The sequence below is a fragment of the Guillardia theta genome, assembly GCF_000315625.1.
Source record: "Guillardia theta CCMP2712 unplaced genomic scaffold GUITHscaffold_91, whole genome shotgun sequence".
NCBI classification, from domain to species: Eukaryota; class Cryptophyceae; order Pyrenomonadales; family Geminigeraceae; genus Guillardia; species Guillardia theta.
Genome location: NW_005434583.1, coordinates 247,767 through 263,951, shown reverse-complemented (window position 1 = coordinate 263,951; position 16,185 = coordinate 247,767). Strand labels below are relative to the sequence as shown.

The 16,185-nt window shown below is 51.8% G+C and overlaps 6 protein-coding genes across 6 annotated transcripts in view; 3 read left to right on the top strand and 3 right to left on the bottom strand.

Annotated features, from left to right (window-relative positions):
* Positions 1–416: 416 nt before the first annotated feature.
* GUITHDRAFT_144762 (hypothetical protein) lies at positions 417–2,923 on the bottom strand (the record flags this gene model as incomplete). The annotated part of the gene is made up of 9 exons (XM_005824719.1): positions 417–852; positions 934–1,352; positions 1,388–1,743; positions 1,790–1,853; positions 1,901–2,148; positions 2,207–2,314; positions 2,361–2,466; positions 2,514–2,576; positions 2,630–2,923. The coding sequence occupies 9 exons, from the start codon at positions 2,921–2,923 to the stop codon at positions 417–419; spliced, it is 2,094 nt and encodes a 697-aa protein (XP_005824776.1).
* A 960-nt stretch (positions 2,924–3,883) lies between these two features.
* On the top strand, positions 3,884–4,783 carry GUITHDRAFT_158560 (hypothetical protein; the record flags this gene model as incomplete). Its single annotated transcript, XM_005824718.1, has 1 exon — positions 3,884–4,783. One exon carries the CDS (start codon positions 3,884–3,886, stop codon positions 4,781–4,783), a length of 900 nt encoding a protein of 299 aa, XP_005824775.1.
* Positions 4,784–5,117: 334 nt separating this feature from the next.
* On the bottom strand, positions 5,118–5,922 carry GUITHDRAFT_116101 (hypothetical protein; the record flags this gene model as incomplete). The annotated part of the gene is made up of 7 exons (XM_005824717.1): positions 5,118–5,195; positions 5,244–5,304; positions 5,362–5,410; positions 5,457–5,496; positions 5,633–5,740; positions 5,787–5,819; positions 5,863–5,922. The coding sequence occupies 7 exons, from the start codon at positions 5,920–5,922 to the stop codon at positions 5,118–5,120; spliced, it is 429 nt and encodes a 142-aa protein (XP_005824774.1).
* A 1,365-nt stretch (positions 5,923–7,287) lies between these two features.
* Positions 7,288–7,934, top strand: GUITHDRAFT_77823 (hypothetical protein; the record flags this gene model as incomplete). The annotated part of the gene is made up of 4 exons (XM_005824716.1): positions 7,288–7,429; positions 7,481–7,568; positions 7,631–7,685; positions 7,734–7,934. The coding sequence occupies 4 exons, from the start codon at positions 7,288–7,290 to the stop codon at positions 7,932–7,934; spliced, it is 486 nt and encodes a 161-aa protein (XP_005824773.1).
* A 3,226-nt stretch (positions 7,935–11,160) lies between these two features.
* On the bottom strand, positions 11,161–12,376 carry GUITHDRAFT_165395 (hypothetical protein; the record flags this gene model as incomplete). The annotated part of the gene is made up of 4 exons (XM_005824715.1): positions 12,326–12,376; positions 11,969–12,145; positions 11,834–11,886; positions 11,161–11,786 (listed from the first exon to the last, which is right to left on the bottom strand). A coding segment is annotated over exon 4 (624 nt), but the record flags the coding sequence as incomplete, so codon positions are not given.
* A 1,708-nt stretch (positions 12,377–14,084) lies between these two features.
* The window catches only part of GUITHDRAFT_144757 (hypothetical protein), a gene marked incomplete at both ends in the record, with an annotated part of 5,863 nt that continues 3,762 nt past the window's right edge, over positions 14,085–16,185 (top strand). Inside the window, 6 exons of the mRNA XM_005824714.1 lie at positions 14,085–14,632; positions 14,677–14,715; positions 14,843–14,938; positions 14,989–15,472; positions 15,689–15,859; positions 15,916–15,960. Coding sequence (XP_005824771.1) covers positions 14,085–14,632; positions 14,677–14,715; positions 14,843–14,938; positions 14,989–15,472; positions 15,689–15,859; positions 15,916–15,960 — 1,383 coding nt within the window. The remainder of the gene's footprint in view (positions 14,633–14,676; positions 14,716–14,842; positions 14,939–14,988; positions 15,473–15,688; positions 15,860–15,915; positions 15,961–16,185) is intronic.

Genomic DNA, 16,185 nt, shown 5'->3' with positions numbered 1-16,185 from the left:
ATGGTATTCTTTGCCAGGCAGCGATTTCTCTTCCTTTATAACAAAAGCCCAGTCAAATCACTGTCTCTCAAATTGTTTTTATTGGAACAATGAGGCAGGCTCGAAATACTTTACACTCTCTTTGAACTTACTCACGAAGGGCACTTGTGCTCAGTTGGCTCTTAGTGACGGGCTGAGCGAGCCCGACTCGCCGGCAGCCAGCAGGGGGAGAGTGGCGATAGAGAGCAGGAGACAGACAGCTGAAGAGAAGGAGAGGAGGGAGAAGAGAGAAGAAGCATGGCTTGAGCAGCCAGCCTTGGCATCATAACATGTATTGCCTCTTAACATTTATACACTTGAACCGCAACCGTGTCGTCATCACATTCAAACATCATAAAGTACAGTGAATCAATCGTATCAAGTTCTAACTGAGTTCCTCACCCTCCGCCTTCACACTTGAGCTCCTCGTCGTCCTCGCCCCTCCTGTACTCCTCGTCGTCCTCGCCCCCCTTGTGCTCGTTGCCTTCGCCGTCCTCCCCCCTTGCCCTGCCTTCGCCACCCTCCCTCTCACGCTCGTCGCTTTCCTCCCCCTGGCGCTCGCTCCTGCTCTTCCTCGTGCCCCTGCTGCCCGCCCTCTCCGTGGTGCTGGTCGGCTCAAGCTGGTGCTGCCTCCTTCCTCGGAGCTGCTTGGTGCCTCCGAGACAGCAGCTGTCTTTCTTTCCCTTGGCGTCGCAGCTGGCATGGCGAGCTTTCCTCGAGCGGCAGGCTTCTTTCCGCCGGAGGGAGGCCGGAGGGAAGGAGCCGAAGCCGCGCGAGGCGCGCTCGAGCTTCTGCTTGATCTGCTTTGTGCGGCTCTTGTGCGAGGCATCGAATCTGAGGTGAGCTCTCCGCTTGTCTCAGTCGCCGAACCTTTTTTTGTCTGAATCGATCCTGCCTGTGCAACGCCAGGTCTACCTCTCGCGCCGCCCTTGTTCCTCGCCCCTCCTGTACTCCTCGTCGTCCTCGCCCCCCTTGTGCTCGTTGCCTTCGCCGTCCTCCCCCCTTGCCCTGCCTTCGCCACCCTCCCTCTCACGCTCGTCGCTTTCCTCCCCCTGGCGCTCGCTCCTGCTCTTCCTCGTGCCCCTGCTGCCCGCCCTCTCCGTGGTGCTGGTCGGCTCAAGCTGGTGCTGCCTCCTTCCTCGGAGCTGCTTGGTGCCTCCGAGACAGCAGCTGTCTTTCTTCCCCTTGGCGTCGCAGCTGGCATGGCGAGCTTTCCTCGAGCGGCAGGCTTCTTTCCGCCGGAGGGAGGCCGGAGGGAAGGAGCCGAAGCCGCGCGAGGCGCGCTCGAGCTTCTGCTTGTCGACTTTTCCGTCTGTAGCTGCTTGGTTGCTTTCCTTCCCCTCGACGTTTGCGGTTTCAAGTCAGCCACTTGCTCCTCCGGCTTGATCCCCTTGCTCTTTCGTGCACCCCCCTGCGCTCCTTTTTCCTTGACCAGCGCTGAATCTTTCTCAGGTTCATCCCCGATCTTGTCAAGTGATTCATGGAGCTCGTTGAGCCAAGAGTCCTCGTTCGACTCCTCTGGTGTGCTCTCTTTCTTGGAGAAGTGCTCGAGGATCAACTTATCAAAATCCTTCGGCGACTTCTTGCTGTTCAGTTCACGCAGGATCTGGATCGGATCGTTGCCACCAGACGTGGCTAAGTCTTCCGAAGTCACGTCTCTCAACATGGGCTCCTGGGGTTTTCTCCCTGAAGTACGCCCAAACGTGAGAGCTCTGGATGAGGAGCCTACAGCAGAAGAGTCAACATTGCCACCAAGTCAGTCAGTTCTGACCTCGCGGCTTCCTTCCTCGAGATCCTCGTGACGAGAATTGCGGGGAGAGAGATACATCATGGAACTGCGAAGATTGTGAGGCACAGGCGGGTTGCAATGGGCATCCTCAACCTCATCCATATCTGAAGCGTCGAAAAAGCGATTTCTATTTGCATACCCAGATTGTCTAGCACGTCGACCTGAACTTGTTCGGCCTCTAGAAGCCAGTGCACGGAATCTTGCTTCCACATCTTCGGAGGGATCGGATTCGACGTAATAGCCTTCATCCAAGAGGTTCTGTTGACCCATGCTGGTCGCTGCCTTGAGCATCGCTGCACCTCTCATATAGTTGCCTCCCATGTTCATATAACCTCGATCGTCTTCAGCACACAAGCGTGTCAAGTCTTGCAAAGAGCACAGCATGGAGTGGGAAGTTACCTGGAGGCTGCCCGTGAGAACTTTTGGAGTTCATAAGAGCTTCCCGCAGAGACAGAGCGGGAGGAGGAGCGAATGGCGGGTACTGGAACTGGTTCGGATGCATCATGTCTGTTAATAGAATTCAGCAACAGACATTCGAGTCCAGCGAGATCACATTGCCCATTCGTCGGTTGACAGAAATATGGGTTGTTGTATGGGTAGTACGGATAGCCCATCTGGTGGTTCCAGGCGGCTGGAGCTGATTGCTCATTGTTTTGCATCTAGAAAGAAAATCAACATCCAGGATCACTGACTGTCACTTTCTGACCATGTTCATCTCTCTTTGTAGCTGGTTCCTTGCCATGTGTAACTGTTTCTTCATCAAGCTCGCCTTCAGAAGGGTCAGCCCAATCAACGAACAAACAACTTGACTCTGCATTATACCATCTGATCATCTGTGTCTTGGGATGGTGGTTTGGATTCCATGCTCGAAACATGGGAACCAAACAGAGGATCGTCGTCAAATGTATCTCTTTGTTTGCTGTCAAAGGTTTGCTCCTTCGTCTCATAGAAGGTCGGCTGAACTTTTGATGGACTGGGGATCGGGAAACCATCCGGAATTACATTGATTTGAGCCGCCTTACAAGCATTCGGCCAAGAAAGCGCCAAAATACAAGCTGATGATAGCAAAACTGCTCTAAATCGCTTGGGATTGACAATAGGTGTCTCAGCGAGCATAATTAGGCAGTCAAAATTCAAGTCCAATTTCCATTCAGAGAAACATCATCGACGAATCTTTCTGTTTGAATGCTTTGAGAATGTCACTTACTTCCTGTTCCAATTTCGCAATTGTTTCTCGTGTCCACTTGCTTCACAATCGTCCGAGATCAAACCTTTAGGCTCATGGAAGTGATTGCTTTCACAAAGCTTCGTCTTCTAAGTCTGCAACAGCTACTTGTTCAGTCCCTGTCCCTGTCCCTGCCCCTGCCCCTATCTCTTGCCCTCCTTCCTGCTCCCTCCAGTGCTCAAGCAACCAATCTACTACCCTCTGTGATCCCTCCCCCCCCACCCCTGTACCCTGGATTTCATAATCCAGTACCCCCATCCACGACTTCTTACCAGGACCCCCCAGTGAGAGGACCCCATCCATTTTGAATTTGAATCCCCGATGAGGACGTTCATCGCCCTCCGACCCACCTTGATGAGAATGAGGGCGATGATAAACGCCCATTCGGAGATTTTCAAGGAGCGTACTTTTGATGCCTGACTGCGTACTTAGAAGGGTGAACAGTCCTGGGGAGCTGATCAGCCTAGGTTGCCAGTACTAATGATGAGTCATTATTGCTAAAATTAAAACACGTGTTTTTTAAAACTACTGGGAGCGAGTAGGACAATGCTGGACCAGGGGTGGGGAAGCTACGGATAATGGCGGGGGAGAGGAGCAGGAGAGGAGAAGGAGAGGAGAAGGAGAGAAGAAGGAGAGGAGAAGGAGAAGCGCAGATCAGTTGAGGTGAAGCAGGGGAGTAGGGAGCTTAGGAGAGGAGATTGCTGTACGATTCTGCTTATTCTGATCTACCTGTTGCAGGTGCAAGTAGAACCATGTTCCTCCCAGCAAGCATGCAGAAGATTGAAACAGCGGAGAAGCGACGCACGATCACGCCGGAAGACCATCCCATGTTTCCGGCCGAGACGAAGCAGATGCTTGAGAAGCTGGCAAGCAGCACCACCGACGAGTACTTCACTTCTTCACGAGGCCTTAGGCTCTTCACTCGGACGATGACACCGACAGACCCTCCTCGGGGAGCCATTCTGATCTGCCACGGGTACGGAGACCACTTGCGATGGTTCCTATGCGACACCATGGTCAAGTTCGTGGAAGCGGGGTTTGTCGTCACGGGTTTGGAGATGGAGGGGCATGGCTGGTCGGATGGGAACATCGCGATGCTGGACAACTTCGAGCTAGCGCTGCAGGACGTCTTCGAGTACCTCAAGCACATGCAGAAGAAGTTCTCCGAGCTGCGCTGGCTGATCTTCGGTGAGTCCATGGGCGGCATGGTGGCGATCCGCGCTTCAATTGAGGCGCAGAAACAAGGGTGGGAGGGGGAGCCGGTCCACGGGGCGATTCTCCAGGCACCCATGTGCACCATAGCGCCTGAGATGAAGCCTTCGGAGTTCATGGTTGGAGCCCTTCGCGTCCTCTCCCACATTATCCCGTCTGTTCCGATGGTCCCGTCTGACATCTCAGTAGAAAAGATGATTCGCAGGCCTGACATGCTGGCGGTTGGAAAGGCAAACCCGCTCTGCTACGTCGGACTTCCTCGTCTCGCAACAGCTCGTGAGCTCTACGATGCCACCCTAAAGCTGGACAGCGAGATGGAGCAGATGAAGACTCCGTTCCTAGTCCTGCATGGCTCGGCCGACGTCATCACAAACATCGAAGGAAGCAGAGCATTGCATGCAAGAGCCGGGTGCTCGCCAGAGAAGAAGACCATCAAGGTCTACGAGGATGCATGGCATGCACTTACCTCCGGGGAGCCAGAGCCAGTCAACGGGGAGGTTTGGAGGGACATACTAGAGTGGGCTCAGGCCAACGTTTGAACACTTGAAGCGAATGCGGTAGGTAGGTTTGGCACGGCATGAAGCTGCTTAAAACCAATCTCAGGGGAGGGGAATGCGCTGGTGAACAAGGAAATGCACCAGCATAAGTTTTGAACGATTTTCAAGGGACTATAAACATTCATGTGAACGCGGAGTCTCAGTCTTTTCTGTTTTTTCATGTACCACAACAATGTTGAACACCCGATGAACCACTCGGATGTCCGTGAGTTACTGCCTTACCAAATGCTTTCTACCGAATCTCAGCCAACGTTGGCACATTTTTCTCACTTCGGCCTGTTCCATTGCACCAGTTCAGATTGAAACGCTCAACGGCCTAATCGAGGTCGATGTCCGCTTGACTCTTGACCCATCGATCCTGAGCGAAGAAGAAGAGGGAGATTACTGTTCCAACCTGCGATGAATCCTGTGAGACAGCCACAAGCACAGCAAGAGCAATCACCATGACCAAGAACGAGGACACATAGTACCATGCTGGAGTGTTACCGTAAACCTGAAGCTGCCTGAATTTGGAAATGGAAGTCATCATCGTTGCCATTCCAACACCATTTCGCTCTCACCTGCGCAAAGCCGCCATCCTGATCTCATTCTTATGAGAAAGGGACAAAACTGAAGGATCCAGTCACTGGATAAGACGGGGTCGGATATATCGCACCGGGATCTCCTGGAAACTTTTCCCTTGCTTCCTCAATAGTCTGTTCATTGAAAGATTTAGCAGATAAGTCCAACGAGTCCACATGCAGTTAGCAGATCAAGTCCAACGAGTCGACATGCAGAAGAGGATCTTGTGCTCTTCAAGAGGAATGCAGGACATGAGTTGAAAAACATCACCTTCGATGTAACAAGCGGAGGAGCATCCGGCCTGTCAGAAGGCCAAGGCTGAATGACTTCACCCTCCTCTGGAATCACAGCTGACTGAGGCGCTTGCGATCCATACGGCTGCACTCCATATCAGGACCTGAGAGGAAAAGGAAGTGACTTGCACCTGAGCGAAAGTTGGATAGTTTGAATATGCCTCCTGCAGAAATGAAGGTGTCAAGGATTAGTATCTCAGACAGCACCTTCATGCTCACTTGAAGCTTCTCCTGAATGTTCAGGTTCTCTGGAGAACGTTGCATCATCGAATTGCAACTCGAAAAAAATCAATTAATCACCATCTCTAACGTTGCAGTGAGCCAGGCAGAAACAAAGAAGAAAAACGTAAGCTGAAATGAAGTCAACATACACGATTGGCACGGGCAAAGATAACAACCTGAGAAGTAGAAATAATTCCACCTTCGTCTTGACGAGTATTCCATGAATGCTTCAAAGTGCCATTCAAAAGTAACGAAGACCTGAACCCTAATGTTGAGTTAGCAAGAATCACGCAAGAATCAAGGAGGGAAAATGTGGAAGGGAGACAGGAGGGAAGGTTTGAGAGAGGAGGGAGAAGCAAATTACAGAAAAGGAAGGTTTGAGAGAGGAGGGAGAAGCAAAGCACAGGAGGGGAGGACGGGGAGAGGAGGGATCAAGGAAGGACGGGGAGGGGGCAGAGACGGCATTGCGAGCATCATGGAATTGCATTATGGACGAAAATAGATAACGGAAAGTAACGTTTCATTGTGGGATGAATACGGGAGGGGATGAGGGGACCATGGATTAGGTGTCCTCCATGTTCGATCTATGCACCTTGAAGACTGGCGAACATGGCTAATGAGAAGTTGAGAGCGAACATGAGAAAATGAGAGAAGAGAAGAGAAGAGAAGAGAAGAGAAGAGAAGAGAAGAGAAGAGAAGAGAAGAGATCAGAAGAGAAGAGAAGAGAAGAGAAGAGAAGAGAAGAGAAGAGAAGAGAAGAGAAGAGAAGAGAAGAGAAGATCAAATGGACATGAGATTGTCTTAACAGAGATGAGCGAAGTTATTTAGATCCCAAGGATGGAAACAGGTTAGTCTACAAGTGCCAACCACAATCTGACCAACTTAAGAGTGAAGATCTCTTGGTTGAAAGACTGCAGATAGGAGCTACTTCAGATAGGAGCTACTTCAGATAAGAGCTACTTCAGATAGGAGCTACTTCAGATAGGAGCTACTTCAGACAGGAGCTACTTCAGATAGGAGCTACTTCAGATAGGAGCTACTTCAGATAGGAGCTACTTCAGATAGGAGCTACTTCAGATAGGAGCTACTTCAGATAGGAGCTACTTCAGATAGGAGCTACTTCAGATAGGAGCTACTTCAGATAGGAGCTATGAGGTATTGCAGAATTGGCTAGTCTCGACAATCACAACAACAGAGGAGGCATGCCGCCTATCATAATGCACACTGAAACTTCTCATGGTGAAGTTCCGAACTGATTTTCAATCATGCAGGAAGCATCGATGAGACGGACGGCTAATCCGATGTTTCAGGTAATGAGCTCATCTTCAATCTCTTTCTCAATCCTCATCCAACTCACTCACTCTCTATGTCCTGCAGCAAGGGATTCTTGGTCGAGGTTCAAACTCTCCCATGGTCGAGTTTCGATGCGGGAAGATGAAGGTGGATGGCAACGGAACGACAGTGCGAGCAGATCCCCGCAAAGGACGTCTGACTGTGAAGAAGTCGCCGGAGGATGATCTGATGCATCTTACCTGGACAGACAGGAGCCAAGGTGATCCCAGTTGACTCGAACTTACCCTTTGCTAAGAGAACTCCTTCAAAGGTCTCACTGAAGACGACTTCATCATATTCCCCGGAGATGCCGTCTTTGAGTATGTGGAACAAGCCAAGGACAACGCTAAGAACAACAGGTCACTGGCTTGCCTTCCCTGATGGCCTAGATCGCTGATCTCATCGTTGCCTGGCACATCAGAGTTTATGTATTGAAGTTTACATCCACGCGTAAACTTCATTTCTATTGGATGCAGGTGAGCTGCGAACAAGGAAAACATCCTGCTGAGCTGTCTTGCCGACAGGAGCCCAGCAACGAGAAGGATGCTGAGTATGCAGGCAAAGTGAACGCGTACATCAATGGGGTGAGGACTCCCTTCTCTTCCTCCTGCCTTTGCCTTGACGACGAGCAGGAGTCGGACCCCAGCGCTCCAGCAGGGATCAGCGCGAGCATCGGGCAGGCAGATCAGGTTTCCTTCTTCATCATGCTCCTCGGAGGGCACTGATGGCTTGTCAGGCGCAAATGCTGGCGATGCTCACGCAAGGGCGGCAGCGTCCGTCGGAGGGCGAGGCAGCCGGAGAGGGAGCGAACGAGAGTGCAGATACATCGAACGAGGGAGCAGGCGAAGCTGGCAGCGCGGACAGAGCAGAAGGGGGGGAAGGGAGTGGAGAGGGCGCAGGGCAGCAGGACAACATGGACGTGGAAGAGTCACAGCAGCCGAAGTGAGCTGTTTCAGCTACCTCCCAGCTGTTGCTGCGATGTTTGATACACTTTCATTGAATCAGCTAGAAATCATGCGAAACGATTTACATTACATCAGGCCGAGGCTTTCAACCTGCCCGCCCATGGCCTCTTGCACTGGAAAAACTTGTCGCAAACTCTCAAGGGAAAAATTCTTGGAAGGCGGGTAGATGGTCAGGTTCATCCGTCCTTCTGCGGGAGCAGCTGAAGATTCGGGTGGATGCCGCTCTCCTCGGCCTCCTCATCCTGCAGAGCTGCCGTCAGGTTTCATCCGCCTCTCGTGCTTCCTCACCTGTGGCGAGAAGACAAACTCGTCCGGCGCCCACGTTGTCGTTGTATCTTCAAGGGTTCCATGCGCCCGCTGCTGCGCTCCCGCCGCAAGCGCCTGAGAAGATTCAGAGGGGTGAGGGAGGTGGGGAAGTAGCAAAGCAAGAAAGACGCATAAGGGACTTAATGAGTAGAGCATACAGAAGCAGGTGGGGGATGTGGACGAGGGGGAAGGAGGTAGGGCGAGGACGCGTGGGTACCTGCTGTGCCGCAACTTGCTGTCCCTGGAGCTGAGCCATGAGCGCTTGATGTGCAGCAATGGGCTGCGTTAGGCCTGGCAGCTGGAGGTGCTGAGCTGCCAGCTGTTTGCCGAGTCTCAGTCACGAGGAGGCCAGAGAGGAGGCGAACCTGCTGCTGCTGGAGCATGGAAGCAACTTGACTCGCATCGCCAGCCCCCGATCCGAAGAGGTGGTCAAACCAACTGCATCACTTTGAGTCGGGGCAAGAGCGTCAGGTCACCCACAGGACCTGCAGTTGGCGGGCCCGTTCTCCGAGAAGGAGCCGATGGAGGCGAGAGAGTCCTCCACGTAGCCGAAGGGGGTAGAGACCTGCAACTCTTCTCAGTAGCTGGCTCGTGGGCTCGTCCGGTCTACTGACCTGGTGGGTCGAGTCCATGATCGGCGTTAGCGGCGTTCCCACCCCCAGCGGGGTCCCGACCAGCCCGTAGGCGCCAGGAGTGCCGACGAAGGCGCTAGAGAGGGGCTAGTAAGCGAAGCAGCTGAGGCGACAAGTTACAGCTCACCTGTTGGGAGTTCCCAGGGCAGCAGGAGGAGGGAGAAACTGCGGGACGACAGAGGAGACAGAATTGGAGAGCGTTCTGGCAGACGCGGTATTGTTGAATCCAGCTGACGAGAGGCTGCCCATCACATTCATCCCACCGAGACGCAGGCTTTGACTAGCACCAAGGAATGACTGGCCCGATGGCGTCGTGCCCATCCAAGAGATGGACGAACCACCAGGGGGGTCGCTCAACAGCTGCGTTGGGAGAGGCTTCTTCTCCATTTCTTCTGTGTTCTCATCCGAAGAATCCCAGTCATCGTCACCTCCATTCTCGTCCAAATCCTCTTCGTCGTCTTGCAGCGATTCCTTATCAGCGTACTTCTGGTCCTGTAGCGCGGACCCAGACTTGGAGTCTTCGTTTCCTGGTGCACCTGACACTGACGAAGTGTCTGATTTGTCCATGTAATCCTGCTGAATACCCTTTCGCACATTGTGTTTGATTCTTCTTCTGTATCTCTTACAATGCAAATGGACTTTGTTGCACTCAATTAGTGTACAGCAACAGTGTCTCGTACAAATGGGACATCTCCAATTCGCTGCATTCGCATCTGCCTGGCCTTTGAAGCTAGTTGGCCTGCCAAGATGCCTCTTACAACAATTTTCACAAAACATCTGATCGCAACTCGGATCCAGGCATGCAAAAATTGAGCAACGCTTTGGTGCGTGTTCACAGAAGTGACAATTCTTGTTTTTGTCGACGTTGTCAGCAGCTGCCTGGGATTTCTTAGTAATTACTTCTACTGGCTCTTTTCCCTCAGGCTTGCCAACTTCAATTTCTGTGGATCCACTGGGTTTACGTTTCCTGCGTCTTCGAATGGCACCTTTACCGTCCAGAATGGCTCTGTCAGGAATGCCGTTGGACATGACGTTTGAATCTCCATTTGCAAAATCAGGGGTAGTATTCAACTTCGTTGCCAGATCAGACATGGAAGGGATGGGAACCTTCCCTCTACCAGCACGCTTCTTATTTGCATCTAAACCCGCCATCGCCGCCAGGTTTTCCGTGAGCATGTTTGGTCTCACAGGTGGTTCCATCTTTACTCCAGCGAGCGTAACACCAGGAAAATTGCTTTCAATGGGCCAGGGGGTTGTGGTCGGCATGGATCCTGTCAACGCCACATGCATTCTTGCCTGCTGCATCATGGTAGCAGGCAGTTGCGGAGCAGCATTCATCATCGCTGGGTTCTGAAATGGCGGCCTTGACCAATTTTGAAGATCTGGCCTCCCATTCACAGCAGGAGGCATTCTGACCATTGGTGGAGCAGGCGCTGGTTTTGCCGGTATCAAGCGTTCCATAGATGCCTCAGCGACTTCGAAGCAATTCACACCATGACAGAAGGAACAGCTGTACGACCCAGGAAAAAGGATCAAGAACTCGCCTGAGGCACTGAGTCTTAGGAAGGAGCAGAAAGCTTCAACATTATGACTTGACCTGCTTGTTGCGTGGCTTTCTGTAAGGGTATCTTGTGCTTGCTGAGAACCTGCATTTGCCTTCAGTGTCATGATAAGGCGGAATCCGCTCAAATGCGACAGTCAAGGCATCGCGGTTGAAAGTAGGAGCAATGGAGCTACTCACCACCGGATCTATTAGAAGTGGGCTTTTGGCCAGGACAGAACTAGAATCCATTCCTTTCTCTACTTGACCAGGCCTGCACGGAAATTGAGATGAAAGTCACACAGAAAAGGGCAATGGCTCACCTCAATTGTCCAATAAGATTCACCATCTCTTTCCGGTGCGATGGTGGAATTACGTAGACGGTCCGAGGCTTTCCGAAATGGAGATAACTAATGTTGCAGAAAGGCTCCTCAGAACAGGTCAATCCACGAGACTGTAAAGCATGCGGCTGTCAGCACCACAGGCACGACGAGCCCTACCTACTCACCGTGAACGTCATGCCGAAGGAGAGCCCATTGATTCCTTGTGCTGACACCTGCCAGGAACGAGGATTCTTGGTTTTGACCTGAAGATTGTGCCAGTAAGTGAATTTGCTGGAAATGAGATCAAAGCCTACTTGTCCCTCAAAGTTGGAAAGATTCCATGAAGAGATGGTTTTTTCAAACAGGGAAGAGTTCATGCTGTGAGCTGTGTAAACCGACGGAGCTCCCGTTCCCAATGTCCTCCAGAATTCGATCTCAGCTGCTCGAGGGTCCTCAGACCACTTAGAGGAATCGTGATGGTCCGACTCTGATAGAAGCCTTTGCAAATCAGACAGATACATCGATCCTGCTTCTTCAACGGACAGTTGGTACAGTCCGCACTCCCCTTCGGCGCTCTGTGACCCGAAGCACCTTATGAGAGTTTCTGCGTTTTCATACGAAAGCCGAGCCCGATAACCCTCCGGAGGTACGACCCTGACGGCACCATGCATCTGTCCGAGCTTGGAGACGGAGCCCAAGTAAGTACCCAAATCCGAAAATTCGCCAGGGTTAGGTCTGAGAACTGGAAGATCGGGCGGTCCAGCTGGCAACGGCAATTTCTTTAGAACGGGCTTGACTGAGTTTGCCATCGCTGCCATGTTATGTAAATTCAAGTTCAAGTTCACTAGAGGAACAAGCCTTTTCTGAGAATCTTATCAAATGAGAGGCATGCTGTCGAAGTAACCAATCATCTAACCCCAACTGGTCAGCTCTGTGCTAAAATGGATGTTGGAAAAACTTGGTGCAGTGTGCTCGACGCATGCCTCGTCTCACCAGGCCAAAGGAAAGCCTTGGGGCCCAATTGATCGCATCAACCAGCGTCTGTTTCTTCCTTTGCCCAGTGCTCATCAAACTTTGGGACAGACGGCACGAGCGCACTTGAATTCCCAAAGCAACAAGAGTATTCAATCCTCTAGGTCGCAGCCAGTGTGCAGCTCAAGGCCTGAAAGCCTACAAGCAAGCAGTCAGTTACGTAAAATGGCATTGTTCAGTGCACTGAGTACAGAGCCAGAGAGTGGACGAAAACAAAAGAGAACTGGTTTCAAACCCAATGATTTATCCCCCTCCTCCTCTCCTCCTCCGTCACAACAATGAAGGTCGATCAGAATGCTGGCAATAACGGATATGCACCATTGCTGGGTATCTTTGTCACAATTCCGGAAATGACGACAATTCTAGTCTGTCTTCAGCGTAAGTATGATTCCTTACATTCCTTGCACAAACTGTTCTAAGCGGTCGATTCGGCGGGAAACATGCAATCTTGCAAGAGCTATCTTTCTCAAATCCTTAAATGGAAACAGTAGAAGAGGTGTCTCATCTACTGGGAACTATTTGTCTTACACTTGGAAAAAATAACATACATGGCATATATCAGGTGATCATTTGCTCTGATGAAATCACAACCGATCCACAAGCTCTCTAACCATCAGTTCAAAACTTTGGTCCCACTTTCAAAGGGCAGCCCCATGAATGAGGAAGAAGAAATGGCAGGTGAAGGACAATAATTGGATGTGTCAGGGTAGGAGGTGAGACTTGGAGGTGACGGGGAGACGAAGTGAGTGCGATGGATGAGGGATGTGCGTAAATGCGATCAGCATCGCACTGCCCCTGCATCGGCCCCTGCCATGGCGCCGGCGCAAGCTGGTGGATTAGGCTTAGTGCCGAAAGAGGGGTAGGGGTGGAGATGACAGGGGTCCCTTTGTCTTCTTACTACCCCTGGTGTATCCAGTGGATGTTGGTGAACAGAGGTGAAGCAGAGGTCAAGGGGGGTGTCTGAAGACGAAATTTGATTTCATTTTGAGACATTGGGAGGAATTTTTGAAATATTTCTGTATCAAAAATTGAAATCTAGCAGGGCGGCGTTGATTACAGTTTTAGTTCATAACTAATCTTGGCAATATTTGAAAAAAAATCTCTAAATTTCAATAATTCCGGGAAAAGTGAATCAATTGCTCAGCCCCACGGAGGTAGGGGTCCTGAACTCTTGGCGAGTTCATTTGCAACAAGGGTAGCGGTAGTGACCCCTACCCCTTAAAAATAGACCTCCAGAATCTCATTTATATAGGGTCTTCAGTTGCGTCCACCCAGATGCGGCAGGGATATACGGGGATGAAAGGCTACGGGAAAGTACAGGGGTAGGGTGGGTGGTTCCATGAAATTTGGGGAGCAGAAAACAGATTTGGGGAAGCGAACTTGGGGAAGAAAAGGAAAACCAGGGGAGTAAATAGAGGTAATATGGGTGGGGTATGTTCATGGATAATTGGGGGTAGGGGTAGTTTGTGCGGGAAAAAGGACAGACGAGGTAACCTGAATCAAAACAAGCTTGAGGCGGGCTTGTGCTTTCACTCACTTTAAATGGGCTGATGGGGGATGGGGGCAACGATGGCGTCAGTGGGCGGATTGGACATGTAGCGCCGAAGGAAGGAGGCGATAAGACAAGGAGGAGGAGGAGTGAGGAAATGAGGAGACGATGAAAAGGAGGGGAAGGCTGGGAAGAGAAAGAGTACTTGACTGGACGAGGAAGGGAGCATAGAAGAAGGATTGTCAGGGGAGGAAGCAAGGATTGAAGAAGGATTGGGAGGGGTGAGGAAAATCCCTCAGCACAAGACTGAGGGGAGGCGAGAGAAGCGGAAGAAGATGAGTAAGAGGCGGTCTGCAGGAGGAAGGCCAGGAGGATCAAGACGATCAGATGATACGAATTGACCCGAGGAACATAGCAAGACGATCTTCGGAAGAAGCGTACTTGAGCTAGATGGTGCTGTCCTTGCCTTGTCGTTGGCCTTCTGGAGGGTCACGGTGCCTCGTCGTGGTCATGTGTCTACTGATGCAGCTGCGAGTTGGTCCTTGCAAAGTCTTGTATAGTGGGTGCAGGTCGTGTCACTTCTCCTCCATGGGTGTTAGAGCCCTCTCGCTTCGGGGCGGAACCTCGTGGTGGGAGGAGGATTCCGAGCTGAAGGGGGAGGTCGAGAAGTTACAGGAAGCTCTAAGAAAGGTCCAAGATGGTCGTAGCTCGTCTCCAGACGCAGAGTCGGATGAAGTGTCAAAGATCTCAAGTTTCAGCGAAGAGACGAAAAGGACGCTGGTTGAAGAGTTCAACAATGACAGTCAATGGGAGAACAAAACACTGATCCCACTCCAGTATGGAAATGATACCGCGATAGAGATCCAGTGGCAGCAGGAAAACCAGCATGGAGACATCCAGTACTTCAGAAGGTATGGAAAGCCCTCCCCGAAGTTCCTGGAGTGGAAGAGGAGGCAGATTGAAGAGGAGAAATTGCAGAAGAAGTTGAAGTTTGAGTCATACCAGACTGCAGACGAGATCCCGTTACCGGCCTCGTGCGATTCAGATGATGAATGCAACTGGTACTGGCACAGCAACGGCAGTATGATGTGGCGACGGTCGGGGAAGCAGTATTACGAACCTGTGCATGACTTTCCGTACGTTCCAGGGGAACTGAAGTCTCTGCTGACTGGCACGGCAGGGATTTGGACGAGAGGTACTTGGGGAAGCCCGTGCCCAGGTGAGAGAGAAGGAGGTGAATGGGGGGAGAGGTGAGGGAGGAGGAGGTGGGGGGGGGGGGAGAGGTGAGGGGGGAGGAGGAAGAGGTTGGGGAGAGGTGAGGGATTCCGATGACGACTGCGGCTCAGGTTCTATCTCGGGGAATTGGATGTGACCAACACGATGTGTGCCATCTTGAACTATACAGTGGGAGGAGAGATGAAACCTCTGGAGGATGAGCCGGGGTCAGTATGGTTGACGGCCTCCCCGACAGAGTGCTGACCGTGTCTGGCAGTCCAACAAAGAGCGCTTCTTTCAACCAGATGCTGGAGGACGTACTGAATACAAGAAAACTTCCAGACCCCAGGAATCGAACGTTCTGGGAGCAGTTCAAGGACGTCGGAAAGTATACAGTCGACCATGGGATATGCATGAAGAAGCTCAACGTACGGCCACCAAGTTACGACGAGACCTTGCGAGACGCGCTGGACAGTTGCAAATCATACCGATGGACAGAACTAGTTCCCTCCAACCTAGCAAAGATGCAGAGGAAGCTTGATGTTGATCGCACCAGCTTCAAGTTGAGTGGAGGGAAATTCAGGATCGATGGAGAGCTGATCGTTTCTGAGAGGAGAACTTCGCATATTTGCTTGCTTGCTGAGGATGAGGAGACTGAAATCACGGGAAGATGGCGGCTGAGAAATGTGTTGGTTGGGGACTTGATAGGACTGCGTCTGCGATTTAACAACAAGTTGTTTCAAGATGGCTGGTACAATCTGGTACCCTCACAAATCTTTGCGATGCTGTGTGAGAAACGTCCAGCTGACTTTGAGCTGAGGTTACGAGTCCTGTGATGTACGTGGAAGGAGGGACGTGGACGCTCTCTTGCTGTGATTTGCGAGCTGTAGGAACTTTCCTCCTATCTCTCCCTCCTCGCTCTGCTCCCTCCCACTTCTTGCAGCACTGCCTGCAGTTCCGTGACCTCGTGGTGGCAGGGCAATGCGCAAGTGTTCATCGCCCTCTCTTCCTCCCACGTCAAGTTTCGATCGTGCTGGGTCGGCGGTCTGGGGCCGCTGGAGCAGAGGGCGAGGAACGGGATCATCTGCCAGGAGTTTGCGACGGTGGAGGTTTCAGGCAGCAGCATACAAGCTTGCTTCGGAGCAGGGGTGAGTGTGCGGGCGGAGGAAGCCAGGGGGGTTGACGATGGGCGACCTGAGTCCAGGTGTACATCTGCGACAATGCGACAGTCTCCCTGAACAACTCCAAGGTCCGTCATGCTCCTCCTCCTCCTCCTCCTCCTCCTCCACCTCCTCCGCGACCTCTTCATCAGCATCCTCATGAGAAGGTGGGCGTGATGGTGATGAACGACAACGCCTTCAGCATGATCACCAGCACCACCAACAACATCATCATCATTATCATGTTCATCATCGACAGCAGCATCATCTTCTTCGTCGTCGTCTTCATCAAACTCAAGATCTTCATCAAATTC